General features: G+C 33.1%; 2 protein-coding genes across 4 annotated transcripts in view; both read left to right on the top strand.

Moving 5' to 3' along the window:
• Positions 1-23,965, top strand: part of CEP290 (centrosomal protein 290) — a gene marked incomplete at its 3' end in the record, with an annotated part of 91,415 nt that overhangs the window by 51,655 nt on the left and 15,795 nt on the right. For all 3 annotated transcript variants that reach the window (XM_081248282.1, XM_081248283.1, XM_081248284.1), the window contains exons 29-43: positions 970-1,081; positions 1,697-2,152; positions 3,189-3,353; positions 4,318-4,425; positions 4,645-4,779; positions 5,993-6,259; positions 6,883-6,990; positions 7,648-7,847; positions 9,979-10,192; positions 11,147-11,284; positions 13,211-13,432; positions 13,782-13,904; positions 17,769-17,914; positions 18,259-18,414; positions 20,817-20,940. In XM_081248282.1, coding sequence (XP_081104408.1) covers positions 970-1,081; positions 1,697-2,152; positions 3,189-3,353; positions 4,318-4,425; positions 4,645-4,779; positions 5,993-6,259; positions 6,883-6,990; positions 7,648-7,847; positions 9,979-10,192; positions 11,147-11,284; positions 13,211-13,432; positions 13,782-13,904; positions 17,769-17,914; positions 18,259-18,414; positions 20,817-20,940 — 2,674 coding nt within the window. The remainder of the gene's footprint in view (positions 1-969; positions 1,082-1,696; positions 2,153-3,188; positions 3,354-4,317; positions 4,426-4,644; positions 4,780-5,992; positions 6,260-6,882; positions 6,991-7,647; positions 7,848-9,978; positions 10,193-11,146; positions 11,285-13,210; positions 13,433-13,781; positions 13,905-17,768; positions 17,915-18,258; positions 18,415-20,816; positions 20,941-23,965) is intronic.
• LOC308625165 (uncharacterized protein) lies at positions 21,084-22,045 on the top strand (the record flags this gene model as incomplete). Its single annotated transcript, XM_081249105.1, has 2 exons — positions 21,084-21,122; positions 21,413-22,045. 2 exons carry the CDS (start codon positions 21,084-21,086, stop codon positions 22,043-22,045), a joined length of 672 nt encoding a protein of 223 aa, XP_081105231.1.

Here is a 23,965-nt window from a genome sequence, read left to right on the forward strand (position 1 = left end):
TGTGTTACTTCGTTAGAAAAGTATGAGGATCCCTGAGTTGATCTGTCTAGCACAAATAATTAGTAAAAAGGGTTTATGGCTTACCCATAAAGTTATAGCCACTGTTTTAGAGTCTTGATAGTCCTTTTGGGAATATCAGTTATTCCCAGCCCTTTTCACTATGAATGACCCCGTTTTTTATTCTTCCTTTCACCTCATGTACTTCATCTTTTGAAGTAAACTAATTTATAATTACTCATTTTGTTATATTTTAATTGGTGAAAACTTACATAACTGGCGGTAAGAGCTTCTAATCAATATGAGGAAACCTGACTTATCTGTTACGCTGAACTAAAATTATTCCAGCCCAAAGTAAAATGCATTTTATTTTACCTGTTTAATGTTATCAAAATAGTCGTATAGGAAATTTAATAACTTACCATCAAGCGCCACCCTTTTTTTGCCATTGTAGTAAGTGTGTAATCTCTTTTTCACATTTCTGGTAACTAGCAAATTAAAATAAAGCAAATCAAAACATACATTAATTGATCTAGGGAACCTGGCAATTTTAAATTTCTGTATTCTTAACTGTACAGTTTATCAAGTAAGCCTACTTAATACCTTATTCCATCTATACCAAACCATGATAATAAGCATCTCATGAAAAAAAATGTGAGAGAGGAGTTCTTTGACCGTATACATTTGGAAAATGCTATATATGTACAGGTTGAAATAAGTTTTTACTCTGGAACTTCTCAGAGCATTTGATATGATATGTATATAAGTCTTCAAGGGAGAGGAATGTTGGGAATGGAGTATTTTTTACAGAACATTTGTTAACTCCTCATGGAATTATGTTTCATGAAACAGTTCAGGAAACTTTAGTATTTCATACAAAGAAGAGATGTTGGTCTAGAAATTTGAAATTTTAGTATTTATTTACTTAGAAAATATACCCAATTGTATCTGAAGTATCTTATCACTTCCTAGACTAAAAGAGATTTCTGACATTGCCAAAAGGCAAGTTGAAATTTTGAATGCGCAACAACAGTCCAGGGATAAGGAAGTAGAGTCCATCAGAATGCAGCTGTTAGACTATCAGGTATGTGCAGTATTAACTCTTCTATATAGATTCTTTTCTTTTTCCTAAATTTACATTAGATATTGGGATGATTTTGTAGTTTTAATCAGAGGATATATCAGATAGAGGCTCCTATTTTTGTTAGTTGTAAGTTGATTAGAAAAACTTGTTAATTTGAAATGCCATTCATAACACAGAAAAGCATTTAAATGCTTACAGATGCATTGTGCTGGCTGCTGATCAAAGTCCAGACAGTGAGGAGAAACATGTCTCTCATAACAATATTTTCTCTTGTATTTATATATAGTTTTTCACATATTCTCACATTATAAGTTTTTTTAGGATTAAAAAACCCCACATTGTCTACATTAGTATTATTATCAATACTGTTATTAATTTATGGAAGTTTTTAAAAAAACAGTAATATTCCAACTGTTAGATGCCAGACTTAGATTTTAAATAAGTTTGATTCTAGGTTTCTACACTTCTTTTGCAATTAAAGCACGGTTAGATTTTTGTAGGATCTCATGTAGCACCCTGTTTTACATTTTATTTAGTAAATTGTGATTTTAAATCCGTGATAAGTTTCATTGGGAAAACTTGAAACTTCCTACAAACATATATTTTTTATATTAGGCACAGTCTGATGAAAAGGCACTAATTGCCAAGCTGCACCAACGCCTTGTCTCTCTTCAAGTTAGTGAGGCTACTGCTCTTGGTAAGTTGGAGTCCGTTACGTCTAAGCTGCAGAAGATGGAGGCTCATAATTTGCGCTTAGAGCAGAAACTTGATGAAAAAGAACAAGCTCTCTATTCTGCCCGTTTGGAGGGGAGAAACAGAGCAACACATCTGCGCCAAACAATTCAGTCTCTACGACGGCAATTTAGTGGAGCTTTACCCTTGGCACAGCAGGAAACGTTCTCCAAAACAATGATTCAGTTACAAAACGACAAACTGAAGATAATGCAAGAAATGAAAAATTCTCAACAAGAACATAGAAATATGAAGAACAAAACACTGGAGATGGAATTAAAGTTAAAGGGGCTGGAAGAGTTAATAAGCACTTTAAAGGATGCCAGGGGAGCCCAAAAGGTAAAACATTGATTTTAAGTTCATTATTTTCAAAAGAGTTACATAATAACTTTGAGTTAATATGTGCCTGTGTGAATAATGCTTAATATATGAACAAAATTCCATGTATAATTTATTAATTCAGGTTTTATAAATTAGGAGCTTGGGCTATTTGGATATCTTTTTTTTTTTTTTTTTTTTTTTTTTTGCGTTACGCGGGCCTCTCACTGTTGTGGCCTCTCCCGTTGTGGAACACAGGCTCCGGACGCGCAGGCTCAGCGGCCATGGCTCACGGGCCCAGCCGCTCCGCGGTATGTGGGATCCTCCCGGGCCGGGGCACGAACCCATGTCTCCTGCATCGGCCGGCAGGGCCGGACTCTCAACCACTGCGCCACCAGGGAAGCCCCTGGATATCTTTTTATAAATAAAATGAGACTCCTCTAAGCCATGGTTTCAATAGAAATGCTTAGATTGTATAATATCAAAGAATTTTAAACACTCTAGGAAAGTTTATATATTAATTAAATACTAATTATAATTATTCTTGAACATTATAGTGGTTAGTTGAATTCTACTCTTCATAATTATTATGTTTAAAATTATTTACAAGTAGTAGGCCCACATTTATTTTTTAATATAATTTTGTTTTTGCCCTCATTTGGAAGGAATTAAATGAAAAATAATTATTTTGAAATTAAATTTTATTCTCTAGGCTAGAAACATTTAGGATTTTTATTTATGAAAGTAAAATGAATGTTGTAATTACATACATACACTAAGGACTCAGTAAATATATGAAAGTAAATGAATAAATGAAAGTGAATGTTAGTGATATCCATTCCAACATCATTTGAAAAATGTTTTATGTTAAGATCCCACATATTAGAAAAGTCTGGAAATTCTAAATAAACTTTTCCTTGTGGAACAACCAAGGATAATTTTATATCTTATTTTGTTATAGAATGTCCATTAATTTGAATTAAAATCATTAAGATCAGTGGAGAAATGTTTGTTTATACAGTATTTACATTTGTATGTATAATTTGTAAATCTTCAGGTAATCATTTGGCATACGAAGATAGAAGAACTCCGTCTTCAAGAGCTTAAACTCAGTCGAGAATTAGTCAAAGATAAAGAAGAAATAAAATATTTGAATAATATAATTTCTGAATATGAGCATACAATCAGTAGTCTGGAGGAAGATATTGTGCAGCAGAATAAGGTTTCATTTTATATTTACTTTCGTATTTGTTGCTAAGATTTTTAACATAACAACATTGCATGGGTGACTACATTATTTTCCTAATTGAGTGTAGCTCCCATTATTATTGTTATAAAATATTCTGTTTCTTATTTTTTAAACTATTCTAAAAATACATATTTATTTAGTTGCATTAATAGTCTTAAAAGGAATAATTCATAAGCAAACTTATTTGGTAAGTTAATTTTTATTTCAATATTAGTTATTTGACTTTTCACAGTTACAAGTTTCTACTGGCTCTCACTGATGGAATAGGAGAAGGCAGCTTGGTGTAGAATAAAGCACAAAAGCTTTGGAGGCAGATGATATTCACTAAGCACATGCTTGCTTGCTTCAGAAATTCTGTTGTTCCTTCTGCTTAGATTGTTCTTACCTCAGATACCAGTATTGATAATGCTTTCATTGCCTTCTGGTCTTAGCTCAAATGTCTTACCTTATCAGTGAGGCCTTCACTAGCCACTCAGTCTACAACAGTAAATCTTATCATCAAGATTCCCTGAATAGGGATTACCTAGTTTCATTTTACTCCATAGCACTCATATCACCCTCTGACATATTACATACTTACTTGTTTATTGACTATCTCCCCCTCACTAGTGTATAAGTTCTGTAGTGAAAGGTACTTGGTTTTGTTCACTGCTGTGTTCTCATTGTCTTGAGTAGTGCTTGCCACACAGAATGTCATTAAACGTGTTTTGGATGAATGGATGGATGGGTACATGGATGGATTGAAATCCTGACTCCACATCTGCCTGTCTCTGTGATCTTAGGCAAATGACTTCATCTCTGAATTTACTTCCTTTTTCCATAAAATGAAAATAATAGTGACCTCAAAGGGTTGTTGTGAGGATTAAATAAGAAAAATGTGTGTAAAAATTCCTGGTGAGTATCTCTGTGTGTGTCTGACCCAAATTGTCTTTTTCAGTTTCACGAAGAAAGACAAATGGCCTGGGATCAGAGAGAAGTTGAGCTAGAACGTCAACTAGATGTTTTTGACCGTCAGCAAAATGAAATACTAAATGCAGCACAGAAGGTATGAATGATTAGTCTTGTTTGCTACTCTGTAGCACGGCCTATAATGTTAACAAATAGAAATATTTTCTAAAGTTGGATGGAATTTTAATTGATGGTATCTTTTTATGTTTCAACTGTATGTGGAGTTTAACCATGTCATGTCATATAGTTGTAAAAATTAATATTGTTCTTCTCAATGCTGCAACTGCTTTTTTAAAAAAATTCTATTTCTCAATAGTTTGAAGAGGCTACAGGATCAATGCCAGACCCTAGTTTGCCCCTTCCAAATCAACTTGAGATTGCTCTAAGAAAAATTAAGGAGAATATTCGAATAATCCTAGAAACACAGGCAACGTGCAAATCACTAGAAGAGGTAATTAGAAGAATTTGCATTTTGATTAGTGCATTATTAGGTATGCTTGTGGCATTTTCTAAGTAATATTTTTAAATGAGGATGAAGCATAAAAGGATGAATCTGTTGCTTATTCTGCTCTCCTTTTTTATTCTCCTATAATGTTTCTAGTAGCTGATAAAGAACAGCAGATATGGCTAATTTGAAATTACTCTCCTTTTCATCATTATTTGCCACTTTGGGGCATGTTCTTCAGTTGCTAGCCTGAAAGGAAGCAAAAAGAGCATTTGACTGTAGCTTTATGAACAATGTATTTCCTTCCCCTCTATGATCAAGAATTGTTTTCATCCTTGTTTATTTTTATGTTTTATTTTGAAGTGCATGTTTTATACTCTGAATCAATTTTCAGTTTATTCCTTTTTGTAGATAGTTAAAGGGTTTGAAGGTAAATTAGAAATTATTTCTTACTTTAATCTAGGTCTTAAATTTGGTTAATAGATGATTAGATCTGTCTTCTTTATTAAATTCTACAGAAAATAGTATAAACCGAGTATGTTTAGATGTCAACTAAAATGAAAACCATATTAACTGTAAATACATTTAAAATAATTTTTTAAATTGTGCACTTTTAAACCAACTGAGGAAACTTAGATTGTCTTCTGTAATTGTAAATTTGTTGTTTATGTGTATTGCCGCTGAGTTGCTAGATTTTAAATATCTGCCTTAATTCTGTTGAGGAGAACACACTTTCTTCTGTTTTGTTTTGATAAGCTGCAGATTTTATAATAGTGACCCATTGACTCAGGCCACTAAAATTCCAACTTTTATACTTTGTTGACTTTATAGATTATTCTTCTAGTGCTCTAATAGTCAGTGGACCAAAATAGAAGGAATGCTTTATTACATTTTCTTTCTAAATCTATCACCACCACACATTTCTAGTTCTAAATCTATAAGACCTAAATAAAGTACTGTAAGTAAATTTCATTTTCATCATAACAGTGAAGTTTCTAACACATGTGATAATCTTACAGATAAGTAAAGTATACATGTAGATAACTGCTGTCACATAGAAATACAGTCGATTAACCTTATTAAGTATCATTTGGCTATTATAAGTATGATGTGAAAAATAAAATGAAACTCCTTTCCTTGCTTATAGCCAATCTGACTAAAATCCAGATGAAGCATTTTTAAAAGAAAAATGTATTTTTTTCTGATTTGATCATTGCAGAAGCTAAAAAAAAAAGAATCTGCTTTACGGTTAGCAGAGGAAAATATTCTGTCAAGAGACAAAGTAATTAATGAACTGAGGCTTCGATTGCCTGCCACTGCAGAACGAGAAAAGCTTATAGCTGAGCTAGGAAGAAAAGAGGTGGAACCAAAATCCCATCACACATTGAAACTTGCTCATCAGACCATTGCAAACATGCAAGCAAGGTTAAATCAAAAGGAAGAAGTGTTAAAGAAGTATCAACATCTTCTAGAAAAAGCCAGAGAGGTATTTTATTATATTATGTTATGCTCTTTTATTTATTATGATGTTCTTTAGACAAATGCCAAATACTGTTCTGCCCTGAAGTGGTATTTCATTTCTTGTTTTCAAATGATTCTAGTCAGGTATTGTTACTTTCACGTGATTGGATTACAGATCTGTCAGTAAAACTGGCAGTTGTGTTATGGACCGTAGTGACTAAATTGCTAAATTAGGCTTTCATGGTGAAACTGTGTGATTTTGAAAAATACGATTTGAGTTAATAGGTGAAGACTGAGGCAGTAAGTTAGAATGAAATCTGTCACACAGGTATCAGTGGAAATCAAATTTGCTAGAACTTGGAAGGGAATAAAATCTGACATTTAAAAATTTGCTAGAAACAAGTTAGAAGCTGATGGGTACATATTATTCTAATATTAAGAATAAATTATGCTCTAAGGCTGGGCTTGTCAGTTTGAACATGTGCTAGGGGAAATGTATACAGGTATAAATATATACATGCAGATGTTGTTCCTTCCCTATCTCATAAGGATTTTAGAAGGTAAAGATAAGAAAATATTTAAGACCTTTAGAATGTGAATTTATTTGAATCATAATATAAGATATAGTTTTGATTTCTTATAAAACAGGAACAAAGAGAAATTGTTAAGAAACATGAAGAGGACCTTCATATTCTTCATCATAAATTAGAACTACAGGCTGATAGTTCACTCAGTAAATTCAAAGAAACAACTTGGGTAAGATTCTAAGAACTTTGTTCTATTCTTTATTGATTTTTGAGACCATGCAATTGAAAATTTAGCTCTCCTTTTTTTTTTTTTTGGACTAGAAGCCATCCTACCTTTTTTTTTTTTTTTTTTTTTGCCAGAATAATCTAAAGACACAGCTCTAATCATGTTTTTCCCTAGACCGACATTTGTTAGTAGCTTACTGCTGCCTACAAAATCATGTTTATGTTTCTTAGCCACGTACTCAAAGCCTTCCATGATCTGACCTCAGTCTTTCTTTTCAAATCTGCACATTAAGTTTACCTGTGTCTAACTGCTTTCCATGTTCTGAATTCAGTTCATTCTTGCCTCCTTTTGATCATTGTATTCTATATGTGCGAAATGACCTTAAGCAAACCTTAGCTTCCTCAAGCCTTAACTCATTAATTCAATCAACATTTATTTATTGATCCTCCACTACATGTAGGCACTTTGCCATATACTGGGAATATAAAGAATAAGATCTATATTTCCTATCTTCTTTAAGCCTTCATTACTTATTAAATCATTACATTTTAGATTTGATATTATATTTTGATCATTTAAGGAACCAAGTTAAAATTATGGAGTAAGTATGGCATTGCATTGTACCTGCTCATGGCTAATATAACCAACCATATTTCATAGGATTTAATAAAACAGTCTCCTACTCCAGTTCCTACCAACAAGCATTTTACTCATTTGGCTGAGATGGAACAGAGAGTAGCAGAACAAGATGACTCTCTCTCCTCACTTGTGATCAAACTAAGAAAAGTATCTCAGGATTTAGAGAGACAAAGAGAAGTCACTGAATTAAAGGTCAAAGAGTTTGAAAATATCAAGTTACGGTAAGTCTTAGAAGTGTAGATATTGGCAAATGGGAATAATGATATAATAAAGATAAATGTAAGCATTTGTTATGTCATGCACTGTTCTAAAAATGTTGAATATATTATCTCATTTTATACGCAGTCCTACTTGTGGCATAGGATATTCACTCCATTTTGCAGTTAGGAAACTAGGCTACAGGAAGCCTCAGTAACATGCCTAGGAGAAGATGGGAAAGCCACGATTTGAATCTAGTCAGTCTGAGTCAAGAGCCAACTCAGATTCTTGTATAGAATCTCATCTTTAACCTTTTAAAATTTCCATTTTATTATCTGAAAAGTGAAATGACTGTACTGACACTGGCTCTTTCAAGGTGGTTGTATAAAGGCCAAATGCTGATGTATGTGGAAGTAATTTGGAAATTGTAAAGTAACATGTAAACAGAAAACTTTTATTTACATATCTATAACAGTTTCTGGCATACATTAAAGGCTCAAATATTTGTTGAATGAAAAATTAACCAATCGTTTGTATTAACCACAGTGACAGTAGAGGACTCACAGCATTCTCTATATTAGAGATTCTAAACATTGTTCAACCATTTATCAGAATGTGTATTTTAAAACTAAAATAGGTTTATATTTAGGCATTTTGTGATCATTGTAGAACTATCTCTCTGAGGCTCAGCTTCTTATCTGAAAAAAATAAGAAAGTTAACTACTTGACTTATAATTCCATTCCATCTCTGAAGCCCTTATTAGAACCTTTGGTTCTTTTTTCATTTACCCAAGATGCTTCTGACAAAACTAACACTATTTGTGCTTAAGAAGCTGCTACTTTAAATAAGTTATTCTCTAAGAGAAAAGAGAATTAGCAATAGCATATGGTATATTTTCAATCTAATTTTCCCCATTCTGTTAAATTTTATACATGAGATGCTATTTTTGATATAGTAAGTTTCTGTCATATTTCAGAGCATAAAATTTCTTGCATTTCTGAATCTAATTCCTGGATGTAGAAAATAATCATTTTTTGGCATTACCTTGTATATATAATTTTTTGCCACATGAAATACTTGAAGTTGTTTTGTACCTTACCATGTCATTTTAGCCTAAAATTATACTTCTATTCTCTGTGTGCACATTGGCATACATATTTTAATGCGTCTTAAGAAATTATAGTTCTTTGTCATTTTTTTAGTGAAACCTTGTATTTTTACAATTTGATGATTATTTAAAGTGACAAGTTTTTGCTATAAGCAACAAGTCTCAGAGTGTTTAATACCTGTTCGTGGTTTAACAGACCTTCCTCTCACTGATCAAAGTTTAATCATTTGAATCTCCATATTGGTGACCTTATTAATGCAGTGTCTATATAAGCACAGTGAACTGGATATAATTCAGTTTATAACGCTAATTAATACTGAATGAGCAGTAGGATTAATTGAATTAACTAAGTCTTTTGATAGTATCTACTTCTATATAGTATACAGCTATAGATAGAGTTATAGATACAATACTAGTGACTTTAGAACCATAATACATGTGATTTCTGTGAAGGTTTATATTTTGTCTTTGTAACATGTCGTTATAGGGCAGTGGTTCTCAAGCGGAAGTAATTTTGCTCTCCTCTCCCCGCTCCAGGGACATTTGTTATTGTCTGTAGACATTTTTGATGAACAACTAGGATGTACTACTGGCATCTGGTTGGTAGAGGCAAGGAATGCTGCTAAATATGTTTTAAAATGCATAGGACAGTAACCCCCGCCCCAATAAAGAATTATCCAGTCAAAGATGTCAATAGTGCCATGGTTGAGAAATCCCTGATACCAAGGAAGCAGTCACATCTCGCAGGAGCCATAATATCTAAAGTGTTATTTTGTTCATTCTCTATATTATTTCATCTAGAGCCACAAATTACTTGATGCAATTGCTGCAAAAAATAGTAGAAACTGGAAGAAAAAACTCTATTTTATGTTAAGTTTAAGAGTAGTTAAGTAGAATAAAGAATTGTTCATCTTTTGGATTTGGATCAAATCTTAGATTTTAAGTATGCTGAGGACCAAACATTTGTTCTTTGTAAAATTTGTGTCAATCAAATTGTTAATTGCAGCAACTACTCTATTAAGTACATACGTTTGCTTTATATTAGGCTCCAAGAAAATCATGCAGATGAAGTGAAACAAATAAAAGCACAAGTAGAGGATTTGAGGTGTCTTCTGGCCCAGTCACAAAAGGAGTCGCAGAGTTTAACATCTGAACTTCAGGCTCAAAAAGAAGCAAATTCAAGAGCTCCAACAACTACAATGAGGAATCTAGTAGAAAGGCTGAAGAGCCAATTAGCCTTGAAAGAGAAACAACAAAAAGTAAGTAACAATAGAAAATTATCAATATTTAAGAAAAACATGTGGTAGATTGCTTTTACAGAAGATTTGTAGAAGATGATAGCATGTATCTCTCTCGTAATAAAAAGTATAAGCCTTATCTTGAGCCGGGTTGGGTCTTTATAATTCTTTTAAATAGCTTTATAGATTGGTGTTGTTTTTAAGTTCAGATATAGTCTAATTTATCTTTTTATGTTTTCAACCTGATTTGTGGGTTAGCTGTAGGAAATAAAGGGAAATCTTCATTACATTATTTATTTTCTCTCCTTACCTATTAGGATTGTATGTTACTGAGGCTATTTTGAACAATTTGAATAATCGAAAAATTTTAAGTAACTTTGGGGATTAAGAGGGAGTTAGGATAAGAGGGGGAAAGATTAAAGAAGGAGATCGCAGAGATAGTGTTATGAAAAGGAGTTGGTCAGTGGATTAACAGATTTATTAGTTTTTTTATTTATCTCAGATTTTATATACTTAACTGTTTTAGAAGGTGCTGCTGTTTTTCTATGCCAGCTCATGAAATTTATTGGTAAATTTTAAGTCTTCTAATCTTGTAACTTTCCTTGTCTGCTTACATTCAATTAATTTCACATGGAAGTATGTACTAAGTGAGTAATTTAAATAAATATTTCAACTTGGAAGTTTGAAAACAAAACATGCCTGTGTTTTGTAGTACAGATTGCTTGATTTGATGCTGGGTTCTCAAAATTATTATTATCAAGATTTTGAATTCTCACACTCAGTTTGGAGAGAATTGAATTCACTTACTAAAGGAAATTCATTTGAAAAAGTTGGGTTGTTAGTTTGTGAATTCTGTTTGATTAAACACATGGTATTTTAGGAAAACAGTTTAAAGTAATAAAGCTTATGTATATTTTGTATTGCTTATATAAAATACCAATTTTTCAAAAAAATTATGTATGTTGTAACTTTTAGGCCCTTAGTCGGGCACTTTTGGAACTTCGGGCAGAAATGACAGCAGCAGCTGAAGAACGTATTATTTCCACGACTTCTCAGAAAGAGGCAAATCTCAATGTTCAACAGATTGTTGATCGACATACTAAAGAGCTAAAGGTGAGTATCAACATGTGCGTTAATATAACAGAATTCCTGCTAATTCCCATTGGAAGAGAATCCACTTGGATATATAGTAATTTTAATAATGAATAAGGAATTTATTCTAATGAATTATTGGTAGATATACACATGTCCACACAGTTGGTTTTTTTTTTAGTAAATTTATTTATCTTTGGCTGCTTGGGTCTTTGTTGTTGCGTGCAGGCTTTCTCTAGTTGCGGCGAGCGGGGGCCACTCTTCGTTGCAGTACGCAGACTTCTCATTGCGGTGGCTTCTCTTGTTGTGGAGCATGGGCTCTAGGCGCGAGGGCTTCAGTAGTTGTGGCGCACGGGCTTAGTTGCTCTGTGGCATGTGCGATCTTCCCAGACCAGGGATCGAACCTGTGTCCCCTGCATTGGCAGGCGGATTCTTAACCACTGCGCCACCAGGGAAGTCCTACACACAGTTTTGAACACTAAGCATCTTTATTGTACTCACTGAATATCATCTTGGGGATTAGCAAAGGATAGGCCATTATAAGCTATTTCTCCTAACAGAATTAAATTTAAGAAACATTTTTCTTAGGATTTTAAATTCTATATTGATAAGTGAGATAGGTGTACAGATTCCTTTGTTTTGTTTTATTTCTTTTGCCTTTTCAGAATTTTCCATTTAGTTTTTGCTAAGTTCATAATATGAGTTAGTTAGCTTTCCCTTTTTAGCCCCTGAAATAGTTTATGGAAATCTTGTGGTCCTTGACATTTAATCTTCAGAGCTGCCTAACTTTAAAGCCTTTTTTTGAAGTTATTTATTATTTTTTGACAATGTATTTTATTATTTTCTTACCCAATTGTTAAGTTTGGTACTGTATAAAATTTTTTCTCCAAAACATATACATTTAATGATGATTTTCAAATTTCTTTACATAAAGTTTCATATAGTATATTTTGAGTAAAATGAAAAATCTACTTTGTATATGTTTTATTTTGTTTGTAATTTTTATTTGCTCTTGGTTTATTTGTATATACCCTTCATTGCCATTAAACCATATACCCCTTCATTGCCATTAAACCACGTAAGGACTGGATTTTAGTCAGATTTTTTAAATCTCTTGTGCCTATCAAAATCATTAGCATAGTTGACGGTAAAAATCCATTCAGTAATAAATTTATAAATAGGTATAGCCCTTTGATGATGTCTTCTTCAATACCTTTCTCTTTGCCTGAAATTTCTTCTCTGAATTCTTTACATTCTTCCAGTCATTTTTCTTGAAGCCTTTTTTGACTCTCCAGGAGAGTTTGTTTTTCTCGTAACTGCGCTATAATACTACTAGTTTCCTATTAGTGCTATTGGTAATCCCTTTTGGCCTGTAATAATTTATTCAACAAGACATATAGTAAGTACCAGTATTCCCATCAATGTTACTATGTGGGACAGCTAAGAACTCCTTTTTAGTGGCTTATATATACTGTCTAGTATTGTGAGCTACCCTTTTATGTCTTGTCTTTACAAAGTAGATTAGAAACTACTTAGAGTAAGAGATTTTGTTTTATACTACTCTTATGCTTCAGTGTTCAAAAAAGAAATTGCTGTGTACGTTGCTATGTACTTGTTTTTCTAATAAATTAATTCAGCCATAATGAAACATTTGCTTATTTGATAAAATTTTGGTTCTAGGTGTTTGTTAAAGATGAATTGCTTTAGACTGCTTCTTCATGTTTTGGGGTTTTTTTCCCCTCAAAGTAGACTTGGTTCATTTGAAATGAAGCTAGAAAAATTTATGTAGTTTGTGGTATTTTTTTTTTTGCATGTATGTGCTTAAAAATTTAGACTGAAACTTTCTTCTTAGTAAGTATTAATGGTGTACTTTCTCTATTATTGTTGCTTTTATCATTGATACTTGCTGAAGATGCATGAATTAAACCTTTCTTTATCTTGTATTAGTCACAAGTTGAAGATTTATGTGAAAAAAATTTAAAACTTAAAGAAGCTCTTAAAACAAGTAAAAACAGAGAGAACTTACTAACTGATAATTTGAATGACTTAACCAGTGAACTACAAAAAAACCAAAAAGCCTATAATAAAATGCTTAGAGAGAAAGATGGAATTGATCAAGAGAATGATGAACTGAAAAGGCAAATTAAAAGATTAACCAGCGGATTACAGGTAATTTTATATTTAATTGTGATAATGTTTTGATTTATAATATGCAGGTAGTAGTTTATTCCCACTTTTTCACTCTGTCTATAATATTTGCTGAAACTAGCTTTCAAATCACTTTGATTAATGTAGTTACTAATTCTCTCAGTGACCTTCACTGTATTTGTAGTTTTAGGGTAGCATATCTTATTAAAATACAGAAGTAGCTACCATGTTATTCTTAAATATCAATAGTGTCATTTAGAAAGCATGGTTAGCTGTAGTCTCAGAAAGTTTCTACAACTGGAGTGTTTGTTGTGTATTTTGTTTGATACTTTTTTATTTATAAAATGTAAAAATACATCTTATTTTTCAGGGCAAAGCTCTGATAGATAACAAACAAAGTTTAATTGAAGAACTCCAAAAGAAAATTAAAAAGCTAGAAAGCCAACTGGAAAAAAAGGTGGATGAGGTAGAAATAAAACCTATGAAAGAAAAGGTACGTGAAGAAATGTACTGATATGTTTAAGGTAGTAATAGACTTAGTTAAATATGTAATTGAAGAACAGATAATTCATTGATCTGAGGACCTGATACATATACCATAAATGGTACTGGATAACATAGAGAAGTTTAAGACAAGTTTCTGTCCTTTAAGAATTTACAGGTCTACTTGAAGAGACACCAATAATGTAACTCGTATTCAGAAATTACTATATCATCTTCCTGATGTTCAGTACATCCCAAATCCCTTCATACCATACATATTCAGCTGTATTTATCACTTTTCTCAATGTAATTGTTTATATAGATTGGTTTATATAGACCTTTGGGAAAGAAAGCTGGGCTTTTTATTCTGCTATCTTGACCCAAATGTGTCCTTTTTAATCCTTCAATGAACTGGACTATTATTTCAGGGTAAACAAAGTGACTTGGAGTATATTCAATATTTGCAGTAATAATCAATAACCAACCCACTCATAAATTGATTCTGTAATGTGAGAAAAATAGCTTAAAATTTTCTTACAAGTTAACTAGTAAGCTATTTTGTAGTAAAAATTACTGATAGACATAACCCAAGGAAAAACTAAAATTGGCTAAAATCCACATAAAAATATGTTGTAAATAATAAACTGGAGACTTAAGATATAAGTAGCATTGAAAATATCAAAAGTGACCTTGGAAATATTGGTGTTACTAGTAATGTTTCTCCCTGAAGAAAATCTCAGTGGAGGAGCCATAATTAGGAAGAATTTTTATTGTAACGTTTACCCAGAAAATATTCATATCTATAAGATAATTTCAATAACATGAAAGAAAATTAAGTATCTTTAATGGCATTGAATAGAAAATAGGTAATGGGATTAAAATGTCTTAGTAGGATATATTCTAGAAAAACATTTTCCTTATGAAAATTTATCATTGTCAGTATAATTTTGATCTAAATGTTTGCATTTATATACATGGAACCACAACATACTTGTCAGAAGCTTTGCTGGTGAAAACTGCAAGGTCAAAATGTCCTTACTCTTCAGGATTGCTTTCTTTGCTGCCTCCCTACTTGGTCATAAGTCTAATCCTTGGGTACTAGTTCCTAACCTGATTCCTATCAGAATACCTCAGTAGCCTTGTGCCTTTGCCTGGACCTCTAACTTCTGTGCTTCAGTTTATTTCTCCTTAAAATAGAAATAATACTATTTGTAATTCCAGCTTCTCAAGATTATTTTGATATGAAATGAAATAATATATGAAAGTCTTTGTAAGCCATCAAGTCTATACCAGGGTATGATATTAGAAAAAGAATGAGAACACAGAGAGCTACAATAATATTACAGTCTATATTCAGGAATCTGATGAGAATATTCTTTCAGATTCCACAGCATTGGTCATTTCTAATTTATAATTTTTTTTTACTCAAAAAATGGTTTCATACTGAAATTTCAACACCTTTTTCTCTGTAAACAATGTTTGAGGGGCTTCCCTGGTTGCGCAGGGGTTAAAGAATCCGCCTGCCAATGCAGGGACATAGGTTCGAGCCCTGGTCCGCGAAGGTCCCACATGCCACGGAGCAACTAAGCCTGTGCGCCACAACTACTGAGCCTGTGCTCTAGAGCCTGTGTGCCACAACTACTGAAACCTGCGCACCTAGAGCCTGTGCTCCGCAACAAGAGAAGCCACTGCAATGAGAAGCCCACACAGTGCAACGAAGAGTAGCCCCTGCTCGCCACAACTAGAGAAAGCCTGCGCGCAGCAACGAAGACCCAACGCAACCAAAAATAAATTAATTAATTAAAAAATTAATTAATTAATTTTAAAAAGAAACAATGTTTGAGGCCTATCTATATGATAACAAAACCCACCCCCAGTCCTTGCATTCCTGTTTCTTACACTTCTCTGCTTGTCTCTGTAGCATTTATTACTATCTGACATACTAGAAATTTACTTATCCATGTGTTCATCTTTTGGACTGTTAACTTTGATGGCAGGAACTTGGCCGGTTTTGTTTATTTTTGTATCCTCAGCCACGGGAACAGTCCGTGTCATGTAGTAGATGTTCAGTATTCGTTGGATGAATGAAAATTTTAAAATGCAATAACATTATCCTGAAATTTATGATAAGAAGCTATTGGTACAGAAAATACAAAAAGAGAACTTCTCGTCCTCTCTTCTCCTCTTTTCTCCCCCAGTCGAGATCAGACCATTGGTGACATTTGCCTTTGTTGTTTTTCTGTTTATTTTTAAATTACTTCAGTCTTGTTTCCCTACTTCACTCCTACTTCAGAGAATAATATCAGATGGGATAGAACTGCCCAATCTCTACAGAGTACACCATGCTGCAGAATTGTTTACATATACCTTTTGCCCTCAACTAATACCTACATTTCTGGAAATACACAAAATTCCTTGTATGTATTTTAGAAAAAAAAGAAGTTAATAACTATCAAACACTTACTGAACTTTTTTACATTTTTTTAAAGGATACATGTTAGCTGAACTAGATAAATAAGGTAAAAAATTGGCCAGTAAACTGTGGCTTTTAATCCTTTCAGCCCCAACATTCTCTTTTATAGTAAATACGGTGCTTCATAATGTCCCCTTTACTATTCCAAATGAAATTTTTAGTTAATATAAACTACCTACGTGCATAATTTCAAAATTTCACCGTAAATGCCCTAAATGAAATATGAAGGAGAAACATAAAAGGAAAATAATTTATAAAAATAATAAGCGTATTAATATATTTTTCATAATTCACCATGTAAATGCTTCATAGAAAACATAATGAAGTAGTCATGTGCTTCCACCTTTAGGAAACATCGATATGAATTCAGAGCTACAAATGCAGACTAATACAAATGTGGCCTGTTGGCTCCCCACATGTCACAAAGGCATTGCCATTTGTTAATTTGATTTCCAAAATGGTAAACAGTTGTTTCTGTAGTTCTCCGCAAAGTTACGTCTGTAGTCTTTACTTTTATAAGGCTGCTGTATTCCTAGAAAATTCAGTACATAGTAAAACCATTAAAAAATTGCTTGGTGGAAAGGACATAAAGTCTCAGACAATTGTGAACAGAATTTTTAACTATATGAATGTTCAGTAGGACACTTGATATTTCTTCAGTGCATGGGACTGTTCTGCATTACATAGACTTTCCTTGGACACCTTATCTCAATTATAACAACCCACAACACCTAGCCCTGAAGTGTCCTAGTTCCTTCCCTTTTTGTTTTTTTTTTTTTCAAGCACTTATCACCAGCTAACATACTTCAAAAATCTTTTTTTCTTGTTTTTTGTCTATATTTTGCTCTCTTCCCTAATCCAGCCAACCAACCAACCAACATAAACTAGACTGTAATACCCATGAAGATAAGCCTTTTTTGTCTGGTTTATTCATTGTTTCTATTCCTAGTACTTAGAGTAGTACCTGGTGCATGATTCACACTAAGTAAATATCTGTTGAATAAGAGAAATAATGTGCATTGAAGACTTGAAGGAGTTGTGATACTAGGAGATTGCTATGGGCTGACAAGATCGGGTTGGTCATTTATACATATACATTCTTTGTTGGAACTTTACTTTAGTCATCATCCATTTGTATTAGACTCCTTTAGGGGTGTTGGCATTAGTCCAGACTGTTCCCCGGAATTTTATCTGTCAAGTTATAGAGTACAGAATCTTAGACTGAAGGGCATTTTTGCTTACAGCTTGGCAGGCCTAAAGATTCTAGAAGTGACATAGCAAAATGAACCTGTTTACGTATTCTTTAGGAAGTATTGGTTTACGATTGTTCTAGTAAATTGTAATTGATCATTCTAAAAAACAGTATTGGTAATTTTCTTCCTCCTTTGTTATTATTTACAGAGTGCCAGAGAAGAAGTAATTAGGTGGGAAGAAGGTAAAAAGTGGCAAACCAAAATAGAGGGAATTCGAAACAGGTTAAAAGAGAAAGAGGGGGAAGTCTGTATTCTAACAAAGCAATTGAATACTTTGAAGGATCTTTTTGCCAAGTGAGTTTAAATTTAATGTAAACCTAATTAATTATGTATAGTCTTTAATTGACCTGGAAGTTATATAGTTTTTGTGTACTTGATAATATGAAAAATTTTTTAGTTTTAATTATCATTTATTGTCTATAGTTCACTTTTTATTTTCTTTAAAATGTGTATTAAATATATTTTAACAATTTATAAGTGTAGTTTCCTATAATTTTGAAATAAGTTAGCTCATAAGCAAATACAGAATGATCCAATTTTTATATATTGGCCTTACAATAAGCAAGCTGTAATTTAATAAATTGAACAAGCCAAACACTGAATGGTATATTTTCATGATTCTGTATTAAATCCCACAGAGCTGATAAAGAGAAACTTACTTTGCAGAGGAAACTAAAAACAACTGGCATGACTGTTGATCATGTTATGGAAGTGCGAGCACTGGAGTCAGAAAAAGAGTTAGAAGAATTAAAAAAGAGAAATCTTGACCTAGAAAATGACATATCATATATGAGGTAAGCTAATACATGGAAATGTAGAAACTGATATAATAAATGTGTGCCATCTTAAGCTTGGGTTCTGTTGATTCTTTTCCTATGAGAGTTGAGATATTCTTGCTTCTTTTTATGCCACATAAATATGGATTATATTCTTGAACTTTTGAATATTGTATTCTGTGACTCTGGATCTTGGTTAAATTGTATGGAAAATGCAGATATATTTTTGTTTTAGCAAGTCTGGATAGGTTCAGGCCCCATGTGCTAACCTGCTTTATGTGGGCTATGGTTCCGGTATCATTTTCAAAGCTTTTACAGTGCTCTTTGGCTCTGTTCTGCCTATGCAACTCCCTATTGACAGTCTGCTATGTGGGCTGTCTTCTACTTCGAACCAAATCTGTTGCCCTGTTGCGCCCTGCACTTCAGCTGTTGTGCTCTTGTCTGCAGCAAAGCCAGCAGCAGGAGGGCAGAAAGGGGACGTGGCGGAGGGGGAGGGGCACTACTTTGCCTTCCCACCTTATTAATTACAGCTCTACCAATTGGAGAAGAAAATTCCTCTCCCTAAAAATTTTGGCTCCTTTGGGTTCCCATTGCAGCCTCTGCCACCACTGCCTTGGAATTGCCTGAGGGTTGGGACATGAGAGAATGCATAGAAGAGAGAAATAAGAGGGATTTTTGCTCTGTCTGTGAGAATTGTTAAGCACCCTTTCTCCTTACTGGAGCTAGAACTTTAAGCCTTGCCTGGAGCTCTCTCCCTCTGTGCTGACGCTCACCTTCAGGTTTCAAGCTGTGTTGTATTCAGGTCAGGAAATACTAGAGGAAAGGAAAAGGTAAATTTACCACCTGTTTGCTGATATTTCAGATTCTTGTGTTTTGTCCCAATCTGTAAAATATTTACTTTTCAAGGTCCTTGTGAGCTTTCAACCTACATTCCATCTCATTTCCTTCTAAGTCATTGTTTCTTAAATTCTTCAGAATTTTCCTTGATGGAGAAGAACAAAATGATTGAAACATTTTTCTTTGTTTTGACATCTATTTATAGCTACTGTCTGGTCCTAGCCTCCCTGTTTTTCTTAGTCTAAACATATGTTCAGAATAAAACCGAATCCTTTTATTCTCCTTGCAGTTTTCGCAAGGATCAAAATATTTTAGCTTTGAAACCTTCTAATACTTTTAGATATTTAATAGCTTTTTTTAACATCTTTATTGGCGTATAATTGCTTTACAATGGTGTGTTAGTTTCTGCTTTATAACAAAGTGAATCAGTTATACATGTACATATGTTCCCATATCTCTTCCCTCTTGGGTTTCCCTCCCTCCCACCCTCCCTATCCCACCCCTCTAGGTGGTCACAAAGCACCCAACTGATCTCCCTGTGCCATGTGGCTGCTTCCCACTAGTCATCTATTTTACATTTGGTAGTGTATATATGTCCATGCCACTCTCTCACTTTGTCACAGCTTACACTTCCCCCTCCCCATATCCTCAAGTCCATTCTCTAGTAGGTCTGTGTCTATCTTCCTGTCTTACCCCTAGGTTCTTCATGACCATTTTTTTTTCTTAGATTCCATATATATGTGTTAGCATACGGTATTTGTTTTTCTCTTTCTGACTTACTTCACTCTGTATGACAGACTCTAGGTCCATCCACCTGACTACAAATAACTCAATTTCGTTAATAGCTTTTTTTCTAATATGCATCTGTGGAGGCTGAAGTAATTGGAGAAGACTTTATAAAAGAGATTGAACTTGTCTTCTCAGTTCAGATGTGAATTTCCAAATTTTATGAATCAGATCTAGATTTTAAAGGCAGAAAGGACATTCCGAGAAAACAGAACCCTAGCAGAGACATAGCGGCAGGAGTGAATCTTTCATGTGTGGGTAAGAGTGGATTTATTTGCCGAAGTAAGGGAAGAGTCCTGGACAAATGTGCTGAACAGGTGTGCTTGTACCAGATAGCGGAGTGCCTTGTAGGCCATGCAGGTGAGTAGTATAGATTGAAGAAATAGATTATTATCTGGCTCCACTAAGAACCTTATAAAATCCTTGACCATCTTGAGAAGGACATGGATGTTATGAAATTATTATATAATGTTTTAAAAATAGTAGATATTTTTATTCAGCTATTTTACACAATCCCCAAAATAGATACATGTTCTTTACAAATATTAACGTATATATTTTTTTAAATCAAAATACCCTTTTTAACTCATAGTTTAAAGGAGGCCAGCTATGAATCCTCTGTAGAGGATCAGTTTATAATATAATCATGTTTTAATTTAATTTTTGTAAAGTTTTCAAGTTTTGTAGAGTTTAAAAGAAATACAGTGTTAAAAATATTTTTTTCTATTTTTTAATATGATAAAACAGTAAAAAGTTGGAAGTTTGAACAGTAAAGAGTCTGTGATTGTTGTCCATAGGACCCATCAGGCTCTTCCTCGAGATTCTGTTATAGAAGATTTACGTTTACAAAATAAATACCTCCAAGAAAAACTTCATGCTTTAGAAAAACAGTTTTCAAAGGATGCATATTCTAAGCCTTCAGTAAGTGCACATCTTTTCTTTTCATTTTTTTTATTCTAAAGTTTAAAAGTGAAATCAACTTCTACCTTTATCTAGCTAAAAACAGTAGATCCTTCTCATTAATATTAATGCAATAAATCCAACTTTTATTTTTACTGATAGTGATGTATGTTAACTTCTATAATCCTTTTTACATAATAATGGTAAACTTATGATTCTTATGCTTTGCATAAAATGTCATTACACATGATTTCTGGAGATTTCTAAATGTAGTTATGAGTTTTGCTGTGACAAGAGCATATAGTTAGATAAAATAGGAAGGTATGTTATAACATTATTTCCATTCAAATATGTGATACATTTCTCATTTTTCTTTATAAAGTCTCATTAATGAAGAATTATTTGTTGTATCTTATTTTAAAACATTCATGTGTATATTTTTATTATTTTTTTCCTTTTCTTTTCCTGTTTCTTCTCTTTCGTCTGCTTCAAGCAGAATCTGTTATGTGACGCAGCTACACTTTCTCCTCTTGCTACCAGTGTTAATAAATACAGGCATAATATTTTTCACAAAAAGAACAGTTTACACAGGAACCAAAAAAAACCCATAACAGTACTCAGAATTAAAAATAGGAAAGGAATAGATGTTAGTGACAACTTATATCATCAGGTACCTAGGAATATTCTACAGTGTTACAGTAATGAAGAAAAACACAAAGCAGAAGATAATGTAGATCCTACTGGGTTAAATAAATCTGAGTCAAGACCAAATAATAAATCAAGTCCATTTAGGTCAACTAATGGTACCTTGACGGATTTTAACTCCAATTTTGAAAAGGAACCAGATTGTAAAGTTGAAAAAATTAATCAAGACTGCTGTGAAAATAATAAACAGGAATATAAAAACAAGGAAGAGAATGAGCTAGGCAAGAATGAGAAAGAAAAGGGACACATAACTGAAGATGTGAGTCACAACAACCACATGGATCCAGAAGAATCTGCTGGGGAGGACTGTGGTTACGCCACAAGCGCTGCTGCAGTGAGGCAGTGTGCTGAGGAGGATGCACAGGCAAACTCTGAAACTGATGTGTCAGTCCAGCCAAGAAATGAAGCATCCCAGGTTTGAGTACATGGCAGTCCTTTATTTCTCTCTTGGCTGAGTTTTCTCATAGCAAGTGGTATACGTATATGGTGCAAATGGAAACAAATTGTGTAGGATTTGTAAAGAATATTAATTGTTAATAAACTTCTCCTTAAACCCTAATATTTGACTAGTTCCTACAAAAACTTAGTGGTTGTACGTTTCCCAATTCATTTTAGTACTCACTGTTTTACCGTTGGTATTGGTATTACCATTAGTACTCACTGTTTTACCAAGTATTAGATTAGATAACAGAATAACAAAAATAAGGCACTTTAGATGAGTTTGTTTTGCCTTAGAAATTCCTACTTCAGCATGCTGTAAAATCTCACTGCAAGTAAAATTTCACTACAATGAATAATATCCGTAAAAATCTGTTATGATGCTGTGTAACATTCTAACATATATAGCAAGTTCCTTTGATGGTCTTTTTGCCTTGTATTGTAACAGATACTTTTTTATAATGAGAAAAGGAAGCTTACATGTATTGCCTAGGTATAGTTTTCACAATACTCTGCAGAGAATTATTTCTACTTTATGTGGGAAGCTTGGAGAATAAGTAGCATCTCTAGTGATCAAGAAGATGCAGAACCAGGATTTAAATGGAGGTCTGATTCTACAGTTTATGAACTTTCTACATACACACACTACTTTTGGTCAATTTATTCAACAGAATAAGAAGGTTGTTCCCAGTTGAAATCAAATGACATTCATTCATTCATTCATTCCTTTCCACTTCAGATATTCCAGTCACTTAAGTCCTCATTCTCATTAAATCAGACATTTAAATTAAGAGAAAATGGATGAAAATGCCTTAATTCTTATTTCGTTTCCTTATCCAGGTACATAATGCTTCTTTTTTTCACTTGATAATAAGTAATTGAGAATTTGAGACTTACACTGTGTGTTATCACTAACTCTCATCCACTAAGAATTTGACTTTTGGCAGTGTATACCTTTGAACAGGATTCTTCTTCTATAGAACAATTTGGAAGTCCCCCCAAAATTGATTATACAAGAATTTTATTTATTTTACTTTTATAGAAGTTTCATTAGAATTTATTTTCCAAAAATTTGAACAATCTCAACTGATACTTTTAGTTTTGTTTTCTGAGAACAGGAGGAAAAAATGATCCACATTCACTTACACAAAGAATTGCATCCATATTTTAGTGAGGAGAACTGTTGAAAAAATTCAGCAGTTCATGTAATATCATCAGATACAATTATTCTCTTCTGTGAATGAAATTTAGTATATTTTATATCTATCAGGGGTACTTATTATCATTTATTAAATAGCTATCATAGACTGAAGAGATGAAGTAAGGGAGACAAAAGAGCTCAGGGATAGGGAACTATAGATTTCCATGTCTGAAGAGACCTTAAAAATCATCCTGTCTAGTGCCTTCATTTGTAAGATGCAAAAACCAAGGACCTTGCAGGTGGCATGATTTGCCTAGTGTTAACCTTAATAGTAGTAGAATCAGAATGTATACTTGGGTTGTCTGACAGAGAATAAGTAGGAACATATTGCTATAGTTTACTGACACCATGAAATATGTCTGTCTTCTTTTTCTTGCCACTGTATATGTTCATACGCACACATATTCCCTCAAACAGTTAGAAATCAGGTAGATACATGCAGTGTTTCTGCCAGTGTTGTGTTATATGCCCTCAGGTCAGAATCAAAGGTCAGCCCAGAATTTCTTTACATTTCTGTATCCTATTTTCTAATTTCTTTACTTTTACTGTATTTTACCTAAGAAAACTTTTTCTTTTTTTTACTTTTCTTTTTGGCCTAATGGTGAATATGTCAGAATGTATTTAACCTACTGCTAATTAAAAAGATGTTACAGAGCCATGTATAATAAATGTATTTATAGAATATTATACTTTAATAATAAT

Source organism: Mesoplodon bidens (genome assembly GCF_964165515.1).
Source record: "Mesoplodon bidens genome assembly, chromosome: 11".
Lineage (NCBI taxonomy): Eukaryota > Metazoa > Chordata > Mammalia > Artiodactyla > Ziphiidae > Mesoplodon > Mesoplodon bidens.